The sequence below is a fragment of the Echinops telfairi genome, unplaced genomic scaffold (assembly GCF_000313985.2).
Source record: "Echinops telfairi isolate 266 unplaced genomic scaffold, ASM31398v2 ScPeMD7_655;HRSCAF=1070, whole genome shotgun sequence".
Taxonomy (NCBI): domain Eukaryota; kingdom Metazoa; phylum Chordata; class Mammalia; order Afrosoricida; family Tenrecidae; genus Echinops; species Echinops telfairi.
In genome coordinates, this window is record NW_022104553.1 from 11260000 (window position 1) to 11285418 (window position 25419).

Sequence of the window (25419 nt, forward strand, 5' to 3'; positions counted from 1 at the left end):
GAGGGGGTTATAGGTAGGTCATTATAATCAGTTCCCCCTTTCTCCCCCCACCTTCCCCTTACTCTCCTGATATGGCTACTCTCAATATTGGTCCCAAGAAGTTTATCTGTCCTGTATTCCCTGTGTTTCCAGCTCTTATCAGTACCCATGTACATGCTCTGCTCTAGCCAGATTTGTAGGCAACTGGACATCCCTTTACAGAAGGTTTGTGGGGAAAAGACAGATACAGCACTGATGAAATATACAGTTTTCCTCTGGTTCTTTAATGGTTCCTCCACCCACTATCATGACCCTAATGCTTTTATTTTTAATCATATTATTGGGGCTCATACAGCTCTTATCACAATCCACACACATCAATTGTGTAAAGCACACCTACATTCATTGCCCTCATCATTCTCAAAACTCTCGATTTCTGCTTGGGCCCCTGAATCAGCTCCTCATTCCACCCCACTCCCTCCCTGCTTCCCCCTCCCTCATGAACCCTGGATAATTTATAAATTATTATTTTAAAATATCTTACACTTCCCGGCGTCTCCCTTCACCCACTTTTCTGTTGCCCATCCCCCAGGGATGTAGTACACTGTACACCTTGAAGAGACAAAATGCAAAGCCTGCAGTATGACACCTGAGTCATTAAAGGGCTGAAAGGAAACTCAACTAAAAATTCATGATTAGCCAGATTCTCCCCTTTGAGAGAATTAAATTAAATTAAAGCAATGTCAGGTGTTTTCATCAAGGACAAGATGTCTTCCCCAACTACTCACCAGCAAAAGTTGTGATCTCATCTTAGAGACAGACATCCCCCTCCTCCTCTAGCCATGCATCTCCAGTCCAGTGTTGTGATACTTAGGTTTCTTGTGCCAGGTAGACTCCCCATAGGAACATGTGGCTGGAGTTTAATTAGGTCACAGCTTCATTAGAGGGTGACTGAGATAAATGACTCTGGGAAGCCTGCCTCTTACTCTTTCTCCCTGCTGGTTGGATCAGTGTGCCACTTCCTGAGCTCTTCCATTGCCTCACTTATTGCTGTGCTACTGTATACTGAGCCAACCAATTGATCATGTTGCCCTGTGCCTGTATTGCTATAACCTGAGGCTACATCGGGGCCAGCTCTGCTATGCTCCTGCACTACTGGTCTCTGCTACACCTCAACTTCTCTACCCTGTCAACTGCTGCCTACTCCTTGTTTTGCCTGAGGGCAGATTTCACTACCTGCTTCCTTGACATTGGGCCAGCAGCCCCTGTGAGTTGAAGGACCTTCAATATATTAACAGTTACATTAACGTGAGTTGAACTGAGAGCCCTCTGTACTACTGTGTGGCCTAATTAGCTGTTATATTCATTTTCACTATATATACATATATATGACAGGGCACCCTCTAAAAGCAGAATTGTACTGGGCAGAGAGGGAGCTTTCATAGAACACATTTTTCCCTTAAGGCAATCACCCAGCAACTCAATCTGAGTTAGTGCACCCAGTGGCATCATCCCGGAAGGTTCTTTCTGGTCACAGTGAATTTTTTCATAAAAACAATTTCGCTCAAACCTCGTCTTTTTTGTGTAACAGCTGATTTAAGAGAACAGCTTGCAGTTGTGAAATTTTGTTTCCTGCTCTGAAAAATGCCACAGAAACTATTGTGATGTTGAACACAGTTTACACAGACAGCACTATGGGGAAAAACTCAAGTGTACAAGTGCTTTTGTCATTTCAAAAAAGGTAAAATGTTGATTGATGAAAAACTTCATTCTGGACATCATCAACTGCCCAAACAGATGAAAATTTTGATTCATAGTGCCTTTGGAATTCATTCCAGCAGGTCAGACTGTTAAACAAGCTTTCTATGTAGAGGTTCTGAAAAAATTACATAAGAGTATGGGACCAAAAAAAGGCCTTATTTGTCATAGACTGGGGACTGATTTTGCCACCACAACAATGTACTTGCTCACACAGCCATCCCAGTGTGCCAGTTTTGGGCAAAAAACAGCATGCCTCTCTTGCCCCATGCACCTTACTCACCTGACCTCACTCTGGGTGACTTCTTTTTGTTTCCATGAATGAAGAGGAATGTGAAAGGACAGAAATTCGATGACATAGAAGAGGTGAAGAAGAAAATGAAGGAGGTGCTGTTAACCATCCAAACAGATGAGTTTCAGAAACGTTTCCAAGAGTGGATTTGCAGATTTGACAAATTTATTATATGTCATGGACAGTACTTTGAAGTTGATAAGGTTGTTTTGTAAAAAAAAAAAAATACATAGCTTTATTTTTTATTATAAGATCATTTTATTGGGGGCTTTTACAACAATTCATACATCAATTGTATCAAGCATATTTGTACATATGTTTCCATCATTATTTTGTAAACATTTACTTTCTATTGAGCCTTGGTATCAGCTCTTCTTTTTTCCCTCCCTCTCCCCCACTCACCCTCATGACCCTTTGATAAATTACACATTATTATTATTATTATTATATCTTACAGAGACTGTCGTCTCACTTCCCCCATGGTTTCTGTGTTCGTTTCCCTAGGGGAAAGTGGGGATTTGTGTAGATCTATGTCATCGGTTCCTCCTTCCTCCCCTCCTCTTCCCACCTTTCCCTTACCCTCCTGGTATACTACTCCCATTCCTGTTCCTGAATTCCATGTGTCATGAGCTCTTAGCTATCCGTACCTGTGCACATGCTCTGGTCTAGCCCACAGTGAAAGGCAGGACTGGGGTCATGATAGTGGGTATGTGTGAGGAAGCCTCAAGGAACCAGAGGAAGATTTGTATTTCATCAATGCTATACTGCACCCTGGTTGACTCATCCCTTCTTTGCGACCCTTCTGTAGGGGTGTCCCATTGTCTACACATGGGTTTTGGGTTCCTGCTCCAACCCCCCTCAATCTCAACAATATGTTTTTGTTTGTTTGTTTGTTTGTTTTGGGTCTTCTGATCCTTGTTACCCAATCCTGTTGACAACTCATGATTGCGCAGGCTGGTGTGCTTCTTCCATGTGGGCTTTGTTGCTTCTGAGATAGATGGCCACTTGTTTACCATCAAGCCTGGCACCATCAGCTTTCTTCACCACATTTGTTTATGCACCCATTTGTCTTCAGGATTGTGCCAGGAGGGTGAGAATCATAGAATGTCAGGTTGTTAAAATAAAGTGTTCTTGCATTGAGGGAGGGCTTGAGCAGAGACCTGAAGACCATCCCCTACCTCAGTGTATTGCCATATGTATATAGGCCAATACCTCTATTTTTATGAATTAATGTATTTACATATCTACACACCTATGCTTATACCTCTATCCATACCTTTGCTTCCTAGATATTTTCTGGGTTCGTCTGGGTAAACTAGAGAAACCAATCCACAGAAACTAATATATGTATAAAAGAAAATTTTATATATAGGGTAAGTGTACATTCAGAAAGCATCCCAACCCAGTCCAGGCCGAGCCCATAAGTACGACGTAGCCCATATGTCTGACACCAATCTACAAAGTCTTCCTCAAACTCACAAAGCACACAATGAAGCCGAATGCAGGAGGGCCACAGGCCAGTGGGTAGAAGCTCTTTGAATCCAGTAGCGGTGTAGTATCTCAGTGTAGGCAGGATCACCATGCAGCTTCTCCAGCACCCAGGGCTGCATCAGGGTAAGTCCATGTGGCTTACCCCCAGGGATGTCTCACAGGAAGTGAGCCTTGCCAGCAAAGGCAACTGCACACTGGTCCGACCATCAGAGAACAAGAGACCAGAGAACCAGGAAGGCGAGGCTCACCGAGCCTTCTCTGCCCTTCAATTAATCCCACATGTATTTATCAGCCAGGTTGGCACAATAAACCTTAACTGTTTAATTTCCTGTTTCCTTTTACCTTCCTCCTGCCCCACCATCACACTGATCCTTCTTCTGCCTCTTAGTTGTTTCTCCGCTAGATTGCTGTTGCTCTGACACCACGAGGATCTCTATGTCCTCCTCGTTGTTGATTTTAATTCCCTGGGTTTTCCCCTGTGTATCGCATTGTTTGCTCACCACTCCCTTCCCCAACATCCTCCGCCGCCCATGTCCCTCTGGAACCATCTAGACCCCCTATCAGCACACCAAGCCCAGAGGATGGTGTCCCTGCATGGAGCTGGTAAGGCACAGAGAGGACTGTAGGGTTGACAATAGTTCAAGACGTGATGTCCCCTTACTGGAGCATACCCTGACCCAGGGCAATACTGGGGACACACAGTGGGGAGTTAGTATGGTCTGAACACCCCATAGCGGGGTGAACCAAGAAGGGAATATAACAGATCAACAATGGGAGCTAAGCCAAGCCACAAAGCCCCCAAGGAGCCCCCTAAATAGACCTCAGGCTAGGGTGGCCAGTTCCCAGAATTCCCCCAGCACCAGTGGGGAGATAGTCATAAAGGTCAGTGGATAGACCTGGAACCATGTGTGCTTTTTGTCTTTTTTTTGCTAGTTATCTTTCTCTCTTTCTCTTTTTATTCAATCTTTTATTTTCTTTTGGTTTGGTCTACTTTATTGTTGGTTTTCCTACTTATATAATATAGGCATGGGAAGTAAATACATAGCTTTGAAAAATATATATTCTGGTTATTTTGGGGATTCTCCTTCATGGTGTTTATAAATATATATATAAAAATACAACTTACTTTAGCATGTAACACGGTAAGCTGATATATAACTTACTTTACCATGTAACACGGTAAGCTGTATATAACTTACTTTACCATGTAACACAGTAAGCTGTTACCTAGATGTTTACTATAGATAAGCCCAAACTGAAGTTCATAGCAAATTGTTTCATATAGTAGCTATATGTATAGTAGCTTTATTCATAACTTTCCAAATTGGATAAAACATAAATGTTATTCAATAAGTGAATGGAATATTACTCAGTAGTGTTAAGAATCTTTTTTCATATCCATATTAAAGTGGGTTAATAAGACTTATTCTAAATGAAATAAGCCAATGTCAAAAATATACTTATTGTGTCATTTTATTTATATGACATTCTGGAAAGTATCAAAACTATAGAGACAGAAAACATCAATTGTACCCAGGTGTAGAGGGAGTTGGCTTACAAAGGGTGTCCCTCCATGGTATAAATGTTAACATTTTTGGCTGCTAACCCCTAGGTTGGTGATTCAAATCCAGTTATAATCAATCTAGAGAGTTGACAATCTGATTTTGAAAGGGTACACGTTTCAAAACCTTATAAAGTATAATCATAATCAACCTGAGATTTACAGGTTTGATTTTTGGTTTGGATTACAGAGGAATAGCATGAGGGTATTTGAATAATGGAAAACTGTAATGTACCCTAAATATAGTAATGATTACATAAATCAGGAACCTGGTAAAACTCATATAGTTGCAGTCCCAAAATTCAATATTTTTCCCCCAAAGCATCTTATTGGGAGCTTATACAACTATAATACCATTTAATAGTTTCATCGCATAAAGCAATACTACACTATTGTGACCAAAATCCATTTCAAAACATCCTCTACCTTGAATTCCCTAATATCAGCTATCCTCTACCCCAATACTGGGTTTTATATGCCGACAAACGTATACCAAAAATTCAAGAGACACAATGACAGAATTCATCATAGATAAACCTCAATAAGAACAAGAGCAAAACAAACAAGCAAACAAACAAACAAAAAATTGAAAACCAGATGAGGTCCAACATGTATTAGAGGGGAATCGCCTGACAAGGTTTTAACTGTTCAAGTAAGGTTTATCATTTTTCTCCTATAGTCTTCTCTCCAATACTCTCTGTTTAGTAACCAGTTTATTCCCATCTGAGATAGTTTATTGTGCCAGCCTTGCTGATAAACACAAGTGGTATTAACTGAAGGGCAGAGAGATAAATGGCTTGGTGAGCCTCGCCTTTCTTGTCTCTCGCTCTTTGATCATCAGACCAGTGTGTGGCTGCCTTGCTTGTCCTGTGCCTCAATTTACAGACTACACTACCTGTGGGACGCCTAGCCTGTGGACTGTGTCGCTGCAAGTTGAGGTACCTTTAAGACATCTCTGGAGCTGGGGACTGGCAGTTGGTGATCTGCCTTGTGATTGGCTGCTGTGCTGACAGAGCCTAGCTCTCTCTACAAATAGAGGAAGATCTGGCAGCAGACTAGACTTGAAGGACTGCTAGTCTCTCACAACTCTCTCTCATGGATGTGAGTTGCACTGAGCCATTTGTAGTGCTTTATAATTTAACTGTTGATTTCTTGTATTATATATTTATCTGTATATGATTTAACAGTTCATTTCTTGTTATATATTTAATTATCTTCATAAATAAATATATTAAATTATCAGCATATTTGGTTTTATCTCTCTAGAGAACCCTGTCTAACACACCATCCCTCCGTTATGGAGAGAGGAAATCACCAGTGTAGATCTCACAAATGATTTTGGGGCTTTCGCTGTCATCCATAGCCTTCTGCAAACCAGAATCTCACAATTCAGACTCTGATATTATTCCCTCCTTCCACTTCAGATTACATGGCTTACAATCCTCCAGACACTGCTGTTGGTGTGCTTCTTCCATGTGACCTTAGTTAACATCCCACTTAGATGACTACTTGTTTGGGAAAAATTCTTCAAGGCCCCAGATACTAAAGAAATGCAATCTTACTGCATATAGATTCTTTAAAAGTTTCCTTCAAAATGTAAGTTAATGTGAGAAAAGATGGGAGTGAGTTCATATTTCAGGAAAGAATGGAGAGAGTACAGATGTTTGTGATGTAGATGAAGTTGATGTACAAGAAGCTGAAGGACAAAATTGCAAAGATTCATTCAACTTTTCTTTAATGCCATAATGGAGTAGACAACTGAGAGTAATTTAATTATTTACAATTATTTAATTTTATTTTTTCCTGAATATCTACTATGTAAACATAGTATAAAAACCAAAGATACAAAATAATATAAATGAAAAGTTTATCTCCCTAATTCTTACAGTTGGCTAATATTCAAGAACTTAAAAATTTACACATAATTTCACAGGCTCTAGTTTTTTTGTATATTTTTACAACAGAAGAAAATAATGTCATGTGTGCATGCATTAGGTTATAAAGAAATAAATTTATATCAGAGAAACGATTTCTAGAGTTGTAGAAGGGGAAACGTTCAGTCTGGCTGAAGTCCATAAATCAGATGTTAAGCTAGAGAATTTTCCTGACTCAGGTAGCTTCCAGGACTAGTGAAACAGGAATCAAGAAGAGCAGGTTGGTGGAGGCAGAGGTGGATGAATCTAAGGTCAGCAGACGCTATGGAAGGCCTCTGATAGTTTGTAGGGTCAGCAGCGAATAAAGTGGGCCACTGATTTAAGTTTAAAAACCAGTGGTGATAAGACAGATGCAGGACATCTCACAGAGTCTGCGTAAAAATACCTCCAGGGAAACTTCTTTCGTTTGCACCTGTGCTGTGATGAGTAATGAAGCTACACTCGTCCTTCATACTTTTACAACTGTTTGGCTGCTCAGAGTAGATCTGGCAGAGTTGATTACATTATGTTAGATCACATTATTTAGAAAGCCTCAAATGTCAAACTACTAAGAATCCTGGCCCAGTCAGGTTGGCATAAAATCTAACTTGCACAGTATTTGTATGTGAAACAAATATTATCTACTTATAATGATATTACTACATATATCACCATCAATACCTATACTAATATGTCTAAAGTATATGAGGCATATTATTAAAAAAGTGAATGCTATAGCATAGTATATTTACTGTAGAACATATATAATTCATATACTACTTTAGAAATATGATCCGTAAAGCCCAGTCCCTGGAAAAGGACACCATGCTGGGTAAAGAAGAAGACCCTTCAAAAGATGGATGGCCACAGTGGCTGCAACAATGGGCACAAACATGGCAATAACTTGAGGATGGTGCAGGACAGGACAGCGTTTCATTCTGTTGTGCACCAGATACCTGTTCAATGGAACGAACTAGATGGTACTTGATAATAACAGCAATATAGTATACACTATACTATAACATCATATATTTAATGTAAATCTGGTTTTACATTAAATATACACAACATGAGCCATGCACACTTTACACACTACACCTTGCTTTGGGGAGTCAATTTAAGAGAAATATAAAAAGGTGGGGAAAATAGGAAGAAATGGAAAACACAATTTGGTCTTGAACTGGAATTCTCTCTATAACATGGTGAATCAGTCCTCATGACCGACAGGATATCTACTGTCCTCGGTACAGTGATAATCACATGGTGAAGGTTATCATCAGTTAGTGTGGTTTTCGACAGTGGACACAATTTTGAGGTGTCCTGAATCATTAGACCAAAGTCTAAACAGAGACCGTAAAGACCCATAGAAGGAGCACCGATTAAAGGTATGAATGTGGGTCTTGTCCTTCATATTATAGAATGAGACGCATCCATCCTCATAGTCTATGAAAATGCACACACTGGAAGGCTGTACTTTTGGAGTAAGCTTTGTTTCTGGAGAACTGAGTGCCCAATATTCATTTTTATAAAACCTAATGACCCAAAACCCATTTTCAGGTTTTATTACAATCCTTCCCGTCCTCATTACATTGTCCCTGCAAATTCCTATATCCCAGGCTCCACTGGCCGTAACATCCACCTCCCAATAGAACCTCCCTGACGTGAAAAACTGCTGTCCCAGCACACAGGGAAGGGAATAAAATCTCTGTGGCTTATCAGGTCGCTCTGCAGGTGTTTCTTTCCAAGTTACACATCTCCTCCCTTCTTCCAAGCTGAGATTGGTATGAGCTGTGTCTGGGTCCAGAATCACATTTGCTGCAAAGATAATAATATGTTTACACTCTAACCAGGTTAAACTGGCCTTGGGGTCAGAATTAATCATATTAGCTAGATGTTCTTGTGTCTGTCACAGTTGCATATGTTCTCAGGTGGAGACTGTCGTAACTCCTCTCTAACAACTCCCACTGGGGCTGAAGCTGAGCCTAAGAAGCACAGTCCCTTCTACACCTTTAGGGGAAGCCTCACCAGCCTGAAAAAATTCTTTCCTCCAGTCTGAAACAAAACAAAAATACACATCATTAAGTCAAGTGCTTTAATTTCCTGGCATAAGTAACTTATTCTTTTTAAAGCTTCCTTTGCTAATGCCCCATATTGATTCCACATCCTTTGCTGGACAGAATGCTCCACTGATTTTCTTATTAAAGATTCCCATCAGAATTGGTTCCTCTAACTTATGCTTTTTGTGGTTTACAGTATTGGCGTTGACTAAAATGCAGTTATCCCTTCCTTAAACAGATGTTATTCAGGTTAAACAGAGCATAAAATAACATGACCCCAACGCATTTACTTTGAATTTGTAAAATAGAAAAGTTAAATGGTCTGAACAAATATAATCATTTTGCTCTGGTTTCTTAATATGTCTTAATCTGTGCTTTAGCTAACCTTTAAGTATGTTGTGATGCATGAGTAAGAAAAACATGAAAAAAAATATTTTTAAATATCATTTTACCTTGTTTCCTGGGGAACAAGAATCATATGGCATATAATCTCTTTCATGTTTCATTTACATATCATATAATAATATATGCTGATATAATGGCCAGAAAAATGTCACTTACCAGGGTACAATGATGTCTTCTGCCAGCCTGCAATAACACAAAATGATGAAATGTCATTCACCTCTCCTGGTACTCATATGTTTTCCTTTCTGTGCATCATTGATATTTTATCAGGAATCAATTTTACTTTTACATCTTTTCCCTTAAATTTTTTACAACTGGGTTATTAGTTTTTCTCTAAACTTGAAAATCTTGAGGTTTATGAAAATATGTGCAGAAATATAAATCAGAAGAAAAGGAAAACAAGATAAAGAGGAGAGAGAAACAACAGATGGGCGGTTTTGCGGAAGAATACACACCTTAAGAGACGAAGGTAGATAGAAGGAAAGGTAGAAAAATAGAAGCAAATAAGAAGGAAGGAGCGACAAAAACAAAGAAAAGAACAAACAGGTGAAAGAGAACGAAAATAAAATATAAATAAGACTGACAAACATTAAAAGAAATAATTGGGAAAACAAAGAAAAGAAGAAGACAGGGCAACAAAGGAAGGAAGACTGGAGGACGGAAGACCAGCTGAATCAACAAACAAAAGGAGCGAGTGGTAGGAAGGGAAAAGAAAGCTGAAAAGTTGTGTATTTATCTATATGAAAAACGCTTTCAAACAAGGGAAGAGATTGTGCTCAATATCTTTTCTACATTCTCTTCTTTTTATGCTTCTTCACAGAAAACATAGTCCAATGCCTAAAGATTTGTGGAAATGAGACTTAAAAAAGGATTAACTCTCTCAATGTTAACGGAATATCATCCCCTGAGGGAACTTCTGAATCACTTACCAATCAGGAATAGAGCCTTCCTCTCATCTGAAAGGAAATGCACTCGTAAGACTGGGGCTTTCAAAAAGACACTGATCCAGAAGCAAAGGTGTATATTCACCAGAAGAATTTCCCATAATCATTAGCCTTACTGCAGTCAAACCTTTATTCCCTTCCAAAATTTATTTTCCATAGTTAAAAAGTTCAACGATATAATCTCAAAACACAATGAGAACAAAATTACCAATTTCCTTTTGAAGTTTTCCTAAAAAAGAGGAAATCATATTTCATTTTAATGTCATAAGGCAAAGAAAAAATAAACATACAATGACAGAGGATGGTTATTAACATGAAAAATTGGACTCACTTTTCTCTTCTAAAATATGTGCTGAAAAAAAGAAAAGAAAAATGTATCATTTAATTACTTAGCGAAAATAAGATTGCAGTAGCTGTCCAAGAGGGACATTTTTAAATTCCCTCATGCACTGCTGTTTATCGATGCTTTCAGATTGTTTGTTGCTGTGGAGTGCCAATTAGTTGGTTACAACTCCTCATGGCCTTCTGACAAGAGAACAAAACAATGCCTGGTTCTGTGTCATGCTAGCAATGTTTCCTCTCTTTGAGCCATTGTTGTAGACATTATGCCAACCCATCTCTCTAAACGCGTTCCTCTTGTTAAGGTTGGCATGCTATCTACACAGCTTTCATGTCATCTGTTCTATTTGAAGAATAGCTCCAAGTGACCATATGCTTCCAATTAGGGCGTGCAGAATTGAATGCCGGCGAAGTAACTATGAAGTCACGCTGCACAGTCTATTAAAGAGAGAGCTGAGAATGAGAGGGCTCAATAACTTGACAAACTTCCTACTTTTGAAATGCAGAATGAAGATTCCTAATGACTCTGCCAGTGGGCTCTGGTGTGGCATAGGAACTTATGAGTTGGGCTATGAACCGAAAGGTCAACAATGGGAAGCCAGCAGATGCTCTACGGGAGAGATGAGCTTTTCCACTCTTAGAAGAGTACAGCTTCAGAATCACAGTGGGACAGTGTGACCTTGTCCTAGAGGGTCACTATGAGTCAGGGGCATGAAGAGAGAAGTAGATAAGGGAGTTTAAACTAGAGTAGTAATTGAAAAGCTCAAATGAGAACAGCCCACAAAAAGTACATAGATGAAGTGGAAGGCATATAAAAGGGATGAAGCAAGCAGAAATCACTGAAGGAATATCATATCCTACTTTTAAAATCGTCATTAAAGTTTACCAAATTCTTTCTGGACTTCACTTGAAAAATAAAGAGAGTACTATGAAACACTTTGAAACAGAAATAAGAAAAAAAGTCTTCCAAAACATTTGGCAAAGAACATATATGTAATAGGAATGTTTCAAAGGGAAAAGAAGAATAAACAGACAAAGGACATAACTAATATTCTTTTCTAGATGTTTTAGTAAAATGCCTTTGAGGTCAATATTATTTAATTTGAAATTAAAAAATACCTATAACCATCAGGTTACAGCTTGATGGTGCCTCATTGTGGTCATGAACTTCTCAATAGGAGGACCTACGGAACCCTCCTTCTCTCTGCCTTGACCTTCCTGCTTGCTCACCCTGAAAGCTGCTGGAGCCCTGCCATGCTTCCAACCGTCTTGGATCCATGCAACTTTGCAATCACTGGCCTGTGATATTCCTGTATTCCGCATCATTGCATGGGACTGCATGAGTCTAAAGAGAACTTTTGGACTAATTGTGGAGTTGACATAGACTGCACTGGGATGTCTTCTTGATACATAATTACCTCTTGATACAAAACTGTTTATTACACTTATGAGTGTCACTGGATCTTTCTTTCTAGTTAATCCAGACTACAACAACTATTGTCACTATGATCACGACTATGATTGTCACTATCATCATTGACATCACCACAAGTGCCTGTCTTACTGCCTACATTACAAGCAGGATGACCGCTGATCATTAGTGGTCCTCGGCGAGTAAATGATGTAGAAGATGAAATTGAGATTAAAGCGTGGACATAGAACTTGTTGAAAGTCCTACACTTTCTTATTACAGATTTGAAATTTTATTCAAAGTTCATTTGACTATAAGTTGGTTTTATACAAATGATTCTGATTTCTGTATTTTCAACCGTGTCCCCAGCATCGCTTTAAAGCACTGCCCTGGTTGACTCTCAACTAATAAGAGATACTTGGAATTGTGTTCATTCTTAATAATAAGCACGTGTAAAAGCAAACATAAGAAGAAAATCAAAGTCTAATCCAATTAGATGTCACAAAAAATGAGTTTCACTTTAGGATTATAAGGTAAAGTTTTTGAGAACCCTCAAGAAACATTATAAAGATTGTTCTTCTGTAGAATAATTCAATCCTTCTAAAGGTGAAGTATGGATTGTCTTTTGTTTGGTTTTGATTGAGGTACACGTTTTGAGTGGTCATGAGCGGGTGCTGAGGATCCCTTCCAACTCTATATCTTACTCTGAATTCAGGCCTGGCATCTATAATTCTGGAGTTTGTCAAGAATTTCTGCAGGACAATTGACCCCTCTTCTGTGTTCTGGTCCTTGGCAGTTATTCTACACTGTGATGCTATTCGTTCATATTTTGTATTTTAGCATTGAAAAAGTCCTGGTCTGCTCATGATAGTTTTTTAGCAGTCACTTCTCATAATTCCATTGTTTCCCATTATGTCAATGATTTATTTCACATTTTCTTCTTATATGAAGATCTAGCAAAGAAGAGACTTGAAAACGTATTTCCAGGAGAGCTCCATAGTGCAGTCCGTCATTTGATTTGCTGACTTCTACTTTGTTGATCATTGATTGTGGACTCAAGAGAATGATGCCTAGTATGCATGTGTTTTCTAATTTTAAATCACGCAGTGCACCTTTGTTTTATTAGAAAACCTGCATCTTTGGTCTATGTACAAGTTCCACAGGAACACAATTAAATGCACTGTAAGTCCCATTATTTATCCATAACGTCTTATGATTCACAGAGTCAAAAGCCTGTGCATTGTCAATGGTAGTCTCTGTTTTCAGTAAGATACACCTGAAATCAGCAATAGTATAGTTAATGCCATGCCCTCTTTCGATTCTGCCTTAAATTGTTAGTCTTGTCCTGTCAATGTACAGTTTCACAACAAGCAAATAAACAACTAGTTTTTTATTTTGTTTATTACATTTCAGGTATTCAACTTTGTATTTCACTAATGAAATCTCTCAATAGTTTGCCCTTCCACTGCTCCCTCTTGTGGATGATTATCTTCCATCTCACCCAAGTTAACATGTCAATCTTGTAACTCAGTGCTTTAACTTCTCTCCCTTGCCTTCCTCACCTTGGCAGTCCCCAAAATCTGTTCCATTTTTTTTTTTTGGGGGGTGGGACTTTATCTAGTTCTTTCCCTCTGTAACAGAGGTATCATAAAACAACATCTTTATGTAATTGCATTTTTTTTACTCAGCATAATGTTCTCCAGGTCCAAGAGGTGCTTCATGGTTTCATCATTGTTTCATGCATAGTTTTCCACTGTGTGTCACCGCCATTGAATTGGTGACAACTCATAGTGACTCCATAGAACAGGATAGAACTGTTCATTGAGTTTCCAAAACTTTAGCTATTTGTGGCAGTAGAAAGCCCTGTCTTTCTCCCCTGGAGTGGCTGTGGTGCGGAGAGTTTGAACTACCAACCTTGCGGGTGTAAGCACTGAACCACCAAGTGTATGTACCAATATTTCTTTATCCATTACTTTAATAATGAGCATTTTTGTGGTTTCCATCTTCTTGCTGCAATGAATATGAGCGAGCATATGTATGTCCGTGCTATGAATTCTCTTTCGTGAGAATATATGCTCACTTCGTAGAGGGATCGCTGGGTCATCCAGAATTTCTCTTCTCATGTGTTTCAGGTAGTTGCTTTCCAAGTGGCTGTACATACTTACAGTCCCACCAGCAATGTGGGAGGACTCCAATCTCTCTGCAGTCTCTCAAGTATTTGCTAGTTTCTGTTCATGTTTTTAACATGGCTGCTATTATTGGTGTAAGGAGGTGTCTCCTCCCAGATTGCAAACAATCATGAGCATTTCTTTATGCGCTTCTTGATGATTTAGCTATTTTCTTTGGTCAACTGTCCACTCATGTGCTTTGTCCACTTTTTAACTGGGTTATTTATCTTTTTTCTTATTGAAGCATTGCCGATTTTATAGTTTAGTGATTAGTTCCTTGCCTATTGTGTCAATGCCAATGATTTCCCCACCCCACCCCCACTCAGTGGATTCTTTTTACTTTTATGATAAAGTATTCTGATGTACCTATGTGTCTTATTTTTATTAGATCTCAGCCACCTGTTTCGTTGTCTACTGTGTGTTCCTGTCATTCAATTTGATAATATACGGTCCTTAGGTTTGTTCCTGTTTTCTCACTGATGATCTTCATCGCTGTGGGATTTACACTTAGATCTTTGATCCATCTTGAGTTTGTTTTTGTGCCCGGAGAGAGGGATGGGTCCGGGTTCATTCTTCTACAGATGAAAACTCAACTTAGCCAGCCTCATTACTCACCATTGTCGTACTGTTATGGATTGTGTGCTGTTGTGATGCTGGAAGCATGTCACTAGTATTTTCAAACACTAGCAGTTTCACCCAAAGTGAATAGGTTTCAACAGAGCTTCAAGACGAAGAACAGATTCTGAATAATGAACAGATTTTCCACTTCAGAGGAATTAGCCGTGGAAACATTTTGGATAGCAGCAGAACATTGTTCGGGGTAGTGCCAGGAGATGAGCCCCTGAGGTTGGAAGGCAGTCCACATGTGACTGTGAAAGAGAGGTCTTCTCAAAGCACAATCAATGATCATGATGTGGATGGAGCAAAGCCTTTGAGACTAATGCCTTGAGGGTCTTTATTGGCTGATGGGAAATGCCTCAAGATAAGAAGAAAAATCTGCAAATCCCTATTTATAAGCAGAACTTAGAATGTATGAAGTATGAACCTAGGAATCTGGACGTTATTCAGAATTAAGTAAAATGCACAAAAATGGATATATTGGGAATTAATGAGCTGAAAAGACTGACACTTACCATGTTGGATCAGAAAGACACATGCTCTGTTACGCCAGGAGTGACAGACTGCAGAGGACTGGCGGCACATTCATTGCCGGATCTGTCGTGTAGGACAGTGCTGCCTGTGATACAATGATCTTTCCATAAACATGGAAAGCTAGTCCAAACAACTATTATTCAAATTTTTATACCAACCACTAAAGCTAATGGTGCATAAATTGACAAATTCTACCAATGTCTTCAATCTGAAATGGATTTTAAAAAGCAACCAGGATGCATTGATAACTAATAGTGATTAGAATACAAAAGTTGGAAAGACACAGGAAGGAACTGTAGTTGGAAAAATATGGTCTCAATGATAGAAAGGAAGCTGGAAATTTCATGATAGAATTTTATAAGACCCAAGACTTCATCACGAGCACCTTTTTTTAAGCAACACCAAAGGCAACTGGCCATGGATGATCCAAATAGAATACACAGAAACCAAATGGACTCCATCTGTTGAAAGAGATGGTGCTGAAACCAGGCCAGGGGAACAGACTGGGAACAGATCGTTGATGGCTCGTATGTACCTTCAGATGAAAGCAGAGGAAAATTAGAAGAAGCGCCTGGGAGCCGAACTCAAGCCTGAGTGTCTCCCACCTGCATGCGAAAACATCTGAAGACCATGTCATGCTTGACCACTACTGGCAGAAGGCCTGAGGAACTGTGGGATGACATCAAGAACAACAAACGTGAAGAAAACGACCGGTCTCTAAAAAGACAGGAAATAAAGCAAAGCTCCCTGTGTGTGTCCGAAGATGGTCTTAAGCTTTCTCTTAAGCATAGATTAGCTAAGACAAACGGAAGAAAGGAGGAAGCCGAAGAGTTGCGCAGAAAATTTCAATGGGTAGCTCCACAAGACCAACAAAAGTGTTCTAATGAAGCATGCAAAGACCAAGAGAAGAAAACCAAAAGGGAATAAAGTCTTCTACTCAGCGCGTTGACTTCATTCTTGCTTTCTTTTTTTAATTACTCTATATTCAAGATCTAATTTCATAATCTCTTCTGATAGTCATTTTTATCTTTTCTTCCTTTTTTTTTGGACTTTTACTTCCATGTATGACGTCCTTGATGTCATCCCACACATAGTCTGGTCTTCAGTTACTAGTACTCAGTGCGTCACACTTACTATTAAGATTGCCTCAAGATTCCTGTGAGAGACACGTGAGGATTTACTTTGCTTCCCATTGACTTCTTCTCATCTTTCAGCTCCAACATGAAGCATCACACAAGCAACTGATGGTCTGTTCCATCCACAGTCCTCCCCTAACCTTGATCTTACTAATGGCATTGAATTATGCATGTATGCACATATACATAATGAGTCCGTTCTGACACAAAATGACCCTAAAGGACAGGGCAAAACTGCCCCTGTGGGTTTCTGAGACTGTAACTCCTCATGAGCAGAAAGTCTCTTGGTTCTTGCATTGAATGGCTGCTGGCTTCAAACTGCTGACCTTGCAGGTAGCAACCCAGTGTGTAACCACTATGCTACCAGGGCTCTTTAAGCAAGTGAATAAATGAATGAAAAAAGCAAGAAAGAAATGGCACGGTGAGGGAAAAATATTAAAATTAAATTAGAGAAGGATGGTAAATGGATAGGTGAAATAAAAAAGGAATTGCACAGAGTGGAATGAAAGAAGCAAGAAAAAAAAAATGACCCAATTAAAAAATTGAGAGTGGGGGAGACAAAGAGAAAAAACCAAATGGAAATCTAGGAAAGTATTCATTAAAATAAAATAAAATAAAATGCATGACCTGTTTGATCTCAATCAAAGGATATTCAAATTATGTGAAAATGCACTGCTTATTTTCTACATTCTCTTCTATTAAGTTCTAGCACTGACTATTTTAGTAATGGGGCTTAGTGAATGGTTGGACTGCTTATTAATTGTGAAATATGAGACTCAGAAAGAACATGAGAGTCACTTAACATGCTGAACTGGTGTGTACTTCTTAGCTGAAAAGAAATGCACACGTAAGACCGGAAATGTTAAAAAGATAAAGATGCAGAGGCAACAACAAGCATCCATCTGTGGGCTGTCGCTGTAATCATTACCATTACATTAGCCATGCTATTGTCAACTTCCACGATGAGTTGTCATGAATAATTTAAAGGATTCAATCACATGATCTCTAGGGGTATTTGGTATTGAGTACATAAGCAAGTATAGTACAGAAATTATTTTTAATATGATAAGTGCAATATATATAGGTAAAATGCAAAAGGGATTTGAAATAAGGAATTAATTTAAAAGGTAAAGAAACATAAGGGGGATATACAAATGAAACAAAAGTTTTACTTTGAGAATTAAATTACCAATTTCCTTCAGAAGTTTTCCTGATAAACAAAATTAAATATCACATTTTAATATCACAGGGGAAAATAAGAGAAACTTGCTGGGAAATACCCCATACAAACACATAAGATAGATAATTAGGGTTTAAAAAGATGAACTAACTTTTTGCTTTTAAAATACATACTAGAAAAGAGAGAAAAATGATTAAAATGTAATTTATGTATTTAGAGAAATAAATTTACAGTGCCTATGCAAAGGGGCAATTATAAAGTTCTCCAAAGAATTGCACTTTGTGGACTACAAAAGGGCTTCAAAAAGATTGCAGCAATATAGAATTGAAAGGTAATAAATGCTTTCCATAAACTTTTTGAAGTGCCCACTTACTACAGGATGCTAATATTTATACACATCATCAACCTTAAGGTTGCTGTGTTACATAGTATTTGTGAAAATATTCTCACAATCTACTCAATGCTTCTAATGAGTAGGTATTTAACTTAAAACTAACAAGGTGACTGTGAAGCAGTGTGTCTCAGTTGTTGCTGTTGTTTGGATCCAAGAATCATTGAGTTCGGTAACATGACAAACTGTCTACCATAATCCTGCAAAATGGAAACCTAGCAGTACTATGCTAAATCAATGACTGAACTACTGATCCATTCAACTGAGATGTCAGCCACAAGGCAGAAAATATCACTAACTTTTCCAAGGAAGTGCATATTGAATTTAGTTAAGGAGTGTCCTATTAGAAAATCGCCACTCCCTTGGAATAACAATATAAGCAAAGCAAGAATTCTGTCACATAAATTCCTGCATCTTATTTTTCTTCATCTCATATTAGGCAAGAGAAGTTGCTGTTAACATCATGAAAAATAATACATCCAATAAACATAGCAAAAAATTGTCAAATAGAGTTAAGGTGTGAGAAGGAAAAAGGCGGGGATATAAGTGGTAATGTTGTACAGTATTAATAATGACTAACAAGCAAATCAGAGGAAACCATACATTTGGGAGGGGACGTAAAAGACTATTACTACTGGGGACCCAGTTCACACATATATGGGTTCATTCCAAACAAAATGTGTCTAAACATGTCTCTGCGATCAGTAGATTTGCAGACAGTTTCTCTCAGTAATATGTGTTTCTCTTAATCTCCTTTGGATGCCTTCAAAACTTAGGTTCAATTAAAATATTTGATCCGAAGTGTATCTTCTGGACCAGTTCAATTCAAAGCAGAGAGCACCTCTTAGTAGGTTATGATGGCTGATTGTGGGAATTCTAGAATGCTCGTCTTGATAGGTTTTCTTGAAGGTACCAAATGATCAAGGGAGAGTATCATGAAGAAAATTTAAGAACATGGAAAACTACATTGATTAAAAAGCAGCCTGGAAAGTTGTCCCGAACAAACTTTTTCCAACACAACGATGCATCTGGTGGAATCAGAGGTTAAGCATTGGGCTGTTAACCACAGGGTTAGCAGTTCAAGACTATCATCTACTGCAGGAGAAAGAGAAGACTTTCTACTCCCATAAAACGTCACTGTCTTGGAAACACACCAGGACAGTCCTGCCCTGCCCTTTACGGCTGTTAGGAGCTAGAACCAAGTAGATGACCCCGGAAATGAACCTGCTCATTCTCCAAGAGTTCCAAGGGCTTTCTCCCGAGACTTTTGCTGGGAAATCTTACCCTATCCACCCTGAGTCCCTTTCAGACTTCTTTTTGTTCCCTAAACTTAAAAAACTTTTAATAAGAACATGAGCTGAGTTCATTAAGGATGCCAAAACTGATATTTTGATATAGTATTAATTGAAGTGTGCAGTCGTCTTTGAGAGATAATTATATCTCTTCCAGAAATTTGGAAATGAGAACTTCCCGTTGTGATATTTTTGTCTATATTTATTTTTTATTTATGATATTTTTTATTTTAAAAAGGGTTCTACAATTTTGAAGCACTTTTTTGTGCTTATCCTCATATAAAGAGGGACATGAGACAGAAGAGGGGGAAAGTAAGTAAAAATCATTATCGGAAAATCATATCTTAAAGTAAATATCTTTAAAGTTTCCCATTTTCTTTCTGAGATTTATATCAAAAATAAACATAATGATATGAGTCACTTTGAAAAAAATCAAAACAAACAAAAATATTTTCCAAAAATGCATTTTGCTTAACATTTGTGTTACATATGTTACATAATTCTGTCTCAACTTGAAGTGCAGGGGCGAAGTCTAGCCTGTCAATCAGGTTGCTGCCTCCTGGTGCCTCCTTGTGGGTGTCACCTCCTCATAAGGGGCATTCTGGTAATCCCCGCCCCCTCTCTGCCTTCCCTTCCTGCTGTAGAATGATTTACAGAGCACCCAGAGTCACCAGCATTAGATTCACAGGGACTTTGCACCAACCAGCCATTGATGTTCCTGCATGCTGCATCATTTCATGAGGCTTTGTGAGTCTGAAGAGGGGTTATGGACGAGTATCGGATTTATAGACTTGTGCTGCACTGGGCTAGGATGTTTGCTTGATATATAATTGCCTCTTGATATAAAGCTCTCTCTTATACTTCTACGTGTATCCCTGATTTGTTTCCCTAGTCATCCCGGCTTAACACAATTTGTATAAGAGGTCAGCCAATTCAAAGGCAAAATATTTTAAGAAAACGGTTATTTTCTAGTTATCTTATGAACATATTTACTTCAACTAGAGAACTTATGTTAGTAAAACTTGTAGTTGCCTCACATGATTCCTTGAACTCTATTTTTAAAATAATTTGCTGTCCCCATTATTATCATCCATCCCACCAAACCCACAACCACAAATGGCTAGTGATTCCCATCTCCGTAGCACGGGCCGTTCTCTGTGCCAGGCCCAGCACTACATACATTATAAGCACCGTGACATATGATCACTGTGACGATTCAGAAGTCATTCCTGCAATGACAGAGGAAGAAACTGGAAAGAGCAAAGATGAACAATTTGCTGCTTCACTCAGCTGCTAATTCAAGCAAATTCACTTGGTTATGGGTGACGCCACTTCAAAAGAAGTCCACTGTTTAGTGAGGTATGACATTTCCTAAACCCAGACTTTGCATTCATGTGATAGAGAAACCTACCGTTCTCTTCTTTCAATGTATCTGTAAAAAATAGATAAAAATTAGGAAATATGTGATGATCATAAGGATTAATAATATTTAAAAGGAAATTTTTATCTTTCCAAACACGTTTAATCAACCATATATGAAACAGAGTAGCTGCGTTTAAAGGAAATGGTTTAACAAGTATTTCCCAGGGACTTAGATGAAATGAGATTTTAAAAACCTTGCTTCAAATGTTAGATTGCAGCAGAAATTTTGTTTATTTTGACAAAACTTTGAATAATTTGTACCAAAGATTATCCAAATGCCCCCTGGGTTCTGCTTTAGAAACCATTACATTGTAATAATCATTATCATCATGTTATCACAATTATTGTCACAGCTACCCTGTTTCCCCGAAAATAAGACAGTGTCTTATATTAATTTTGCTCCCAAAGATGCGCTAGGTCTTATTTTCAGGGGATGTCTTATTTTTCCATATGGTACACATTTATTGTTTATTGTTTTATGAAAAGAGACCTCGCACTTCCTGTCTGCTCCGGCTGCGCTGCAGCCAACAGTGAGCTGTGCAGTGGTGGCCACCACTACGGATCAGAGTCCAGAGTTACGGTAGCTTCGAGGGGCTTTGTTTTCAGGGAGGTCTTATTTTCGGGGGGATGCCTTATATGTCAGCGAGAGACAAAACTGTAAGTAGGTCTTATTTTGGGGGGATGTCTTACTTTCGGGGAAATGGGGTACCAATACCATAAAAGAACCAGTGACTTTTGTCTATTGTTTTTTCTTAGGACAGAACGTCCACTACAGGAAAGTGAGTGGTCAAAGGCTCCAGATTCAAGTTCTACTTCCTCTGTTTTTGTTGTTGCACGGTGCCTTCAAGTCAGCTGTAAACCATAGTGACCCTGTGCAAGACAGAATGAGCCATTACCCAATCCTGAGCCAGCCGCACAGTGGTTCTCGTTCTTGAACCCGTTGGGGCAGCCACCGTGTCAACTCATCTCCCTGAGGGCCTTGCACTTTTTCATTGATTCTCTACTTTATCCAGCATGATGGCCTTCTCCAGGAACTGGTCTCTCCGGACAATATGTCCACCAAGACAAAGCCTTGCCATTCCTGCCTCTCAGGAACACTCTGACTATATTTCTTCCAAGACATTGCTTTGTCCTTTTATCAGTTCGTGGTACTTTCAATATTCTTCTCAAGCACCACACTTCAAACACATCTATTCTCATTCAAAATGCAATTTTTACATGCATATGAGCAATGGAAATGGGGCACCTTAGTCCTCATACTACGACCCTTGGTTTTCAACACTCCAAAGAGGGCTTGTGCAGTAGATTTACTGAATGTAGTCAATTCATTGAACTCTTGACTGGTGCTTCCATGAGCATTGACTGTGGATCCAAGCAAGTAAAGTCCTTGAAAACGTCAACCTTTTTGCCATTTATCATAATGCTACCTATTGTCCACTTGTGAGGATTTTGATCCTCTTTGCATTGAGTCGTGTTATTGAAATCTGCAATCCTTGATCTTCCTCAGCATCTGTTTCAAGTCCTCCTCATTTTCAGCCAGCGAGATTGTGTCATCTGCATGTCAAGGGTCCTAAATAAGCATTTCTCTCTTTTTTTTTTAAATCATAGGAAACTTTAATGAATGCTATTGACTGAACTATGCCATGTAACATTTTTTGTACTATTAAAGTTATTGTTATATATTCTTTTCATTACCAAACCATCCAATGACAATGGATCTTGTCGAGAAGAACTTTAAGAAAATACAGTGAGGATTTTTTACAGTATGGTTTTACCTCAATCATTACAGCGGGAATTGAGAAACCACAATGTGCTGTTTGTTGTGAAGTTTTATCAGCCAAATCTATGAAGGCTAACAAACTAAAATGCCAATTTGATAGCAAGAATTGAGCTTTGCTCGCAAGGATTTTACAAGCAAAGCTGATGAACTCAAAAAAGCCAGACTTGGCACTGGTGGCAAGTACCACATACAAAATGCAGCAGCCATTGAAGCTTATTTGGTGACACTCAGAAATGCCAGAGCTATGAAACCTCACACCATTGCTGAGTATTTGCTATTGCCAGTGGGCAGACATTGATGGAGTTATGATCGGAGATGAATTTGTTACAAAATTGAGTGCAACGACACTGTCCACAGAATAGATGGCATGTCTGCTGATATTCTTGATCAGGTCATCCAGGAAATTAAATCTGCTCCACTTCCAATATGTAGCATTTCTCCCATCATGATGCTTCATTTCTCTTCATGTAACCCTGCTTCTCTGATAATTTGCTCAGCATGCAGATTGAATAAGTATGGTGAGAGGATACAACCCCTAAACACATCTTTCCTGATTTTAAACCATGCAGTATTCTCTTGTTCTGTTTGCACAACTGCCTCTGATACCTGTACCAATTCCTCATGAATGCAATGAAGTGTTTTGGAATTTCCACTCCTCTCAAGGCTATCCCGATTTTGTTATGATCCACACAGTCAACTACTTTGGCATGGTCAATAACACACAAGTAAACGGACCAAAGGTGTCCATAGTCTGACCCAATCTCACATAATGCTCAGCTTCCAATCATTAGACTTTCAGTATCTGACAATGTTTTGAAGGTATAAGGTTTGCAGAGACTCTTTCTGAAGTGGGTAGCTGAGTCCTTCTTCATTAGCTGTCCTTAGTCTGGATGCTCCATTCAAATCTGTTCACTTTGGGTGACCTTGGGACATTTGAAATACCAGGGACATAGCTTCCAGCATCACAGCAACTCACAAGCCACCACACTATGACAAATTGGCAGACAAGTGATGGGTACTTCCTCTAGACGGGGATTTTGGTTTCTGAATGGTGGCATAGGTTGAAATCTCACTTCTGGAACTCTGATTTTTTTTTTTTTTTTTGAGCACTGGTGGCATAGTGGTTGCGCATTGGGCTGCTAACCACAAGGTCAGCAGTTCCAAGCCACCAGCCACTTCTCAGGGAAAAAATGAGGTCTTCTACCCCAGAAGAGTTACAGTCTTGAAAAACCACAGGGTCAGTTCTACCTCCTCCTCTGTGATTTCTTGGAGTCAGAATTGACTCAACTGTAGTGAGAGGAGTTGGTTTGAAATAGAAAGCAAGTACACAAAAGTGTTTCCCCAAGCTCTTGTAGTCCACCACATATATAAATGAATAGCTGCTTCAATGGCAAAACTCTCAGATTTACTGTGAAGGTATTTCACTGAAATGTCAATGGAAACACCAAGACTTTATTTCAAATAGTAGTCCAAAATTAATTTTAAATTTAATTTGACAATAACTTCTAATTATTTGTTCATAAAGTTATCTAAAACTTTTCCCTTAATTCCTCTTTATTTATAAGTACATTGTTCCCATTACCATCATCATCATTATCCATATATCATCAAAATTGTCATTATAGATACCAACACCTTTAAAAATGCTCATACTTTTTACATACTTTATCTTAGTATGGGATTCAGCACTGGTTACAATACAGGCATGTGTTATTGTTTCAGCGTAATACTGTGGTCCCTGCTTCTCAAGCCCTGTTTTTATTTTAAAATTGTTATTAGTGTTGTACTTTTGTTAAATGTATTACAATAAGAAATTGATATTTTCCCCTAGAGCAACAGATATATAGTCATTGAAAAATAAATGTAAGGTAATAATAAAACTAAAAAAAAATGGGCTGAGCTAAATTTTTATGGCTCAGAAATAATGCTCAGATCCTGAGAGCTACGTCCTCAAATCACTGAGGACCACTGTCATGATAGTGCATGATCTGCGTATGGAGGAAAGTGACGCTCACATTTCTCCAATTTCATCTTCTTGGAAGAAAATGCACAGAGAAAGTTCTTTTAAAATCGATTAAGCTAGAGTACATTAGACTTAGGAAACGTAGTCATCTTACAAAGATAGATATTCAACAACACTATTATTATAAGGAAAAACAAACAAAATGAAATGAGGGTTCCACACCCAAAGGTAAGGCTTTGATGACTATGAGGAGACCAAGGACTGCGAAGGGACAAAGAGAAAGGTGAGATGGGATATTGAGGGTGGGGGAGTAAGGGAGGCAGAGAGAAAAAGACCCACGTTTGGGGGATTTAACGGGATACTCTTGCAGATTTCATTTGTTGAGATGGGCTATGTAACTATACACAGTGTGCATCTTTAGGAACAAAAACAAAAAAGTAGAGGGAAGGCTATGTATATAAATTCTTTGGAAAAAAGAAAAAAGCCAAAGTTTTAGCAGCAAGTTTAAAGTTCAGTTATGGTATGTCACTGAGAATGAAGTTATTGAGCTTCTTTTTTTTTAATTTTTTATACTAAGATAATTTTGTTTTATTTTATTTTTTATTTTTTAACATTTTATTAGGGGCTCATACAACTGTTATCGCAATCCATACACACATCAATTGTGTAAAGCGCATTTGTACATCGTTTCTCAAAACATTTTCTCTCCATTTAAACCCCCGACATTAGGTCCTCATTTTTCTCCTCCCTCCCCGCTCCCGCCTCCCTCATGAGCCCTTGATAGT

The 25419-nt window shown here is 38.7% G+C and overlaps 1 protein-coding gene across 1 annotated transcript in view; it reads right to left on the minus strand.

The window, feature by feature from the left end:
• Positions 1–8270: 8270 nt before the first annotated feature.
• The window catches only part of LOC101648897 (butyrophilin-like protein 1), a 91445-nt gene continuing 74296 nt past the window's right edge, over positions 8271–25419 (minus strand). The window contains exons 18-20 of the mRNA XM_030886200.2: positions 10732–10752; positions 10609–10629; positions 8271–8809 (exon numbers count right to left, since the gene is read on the minus strand). Of these exons, the coding sequence (XP_030742060.2) occupies positions 8271–8809; positions 10609–10629; positions 10732–10752 (581 nt within the window). The remainder of the gene's footprint in view (positions 8810–10608; positions 10630–10731; positions 10753–25419) is intronic.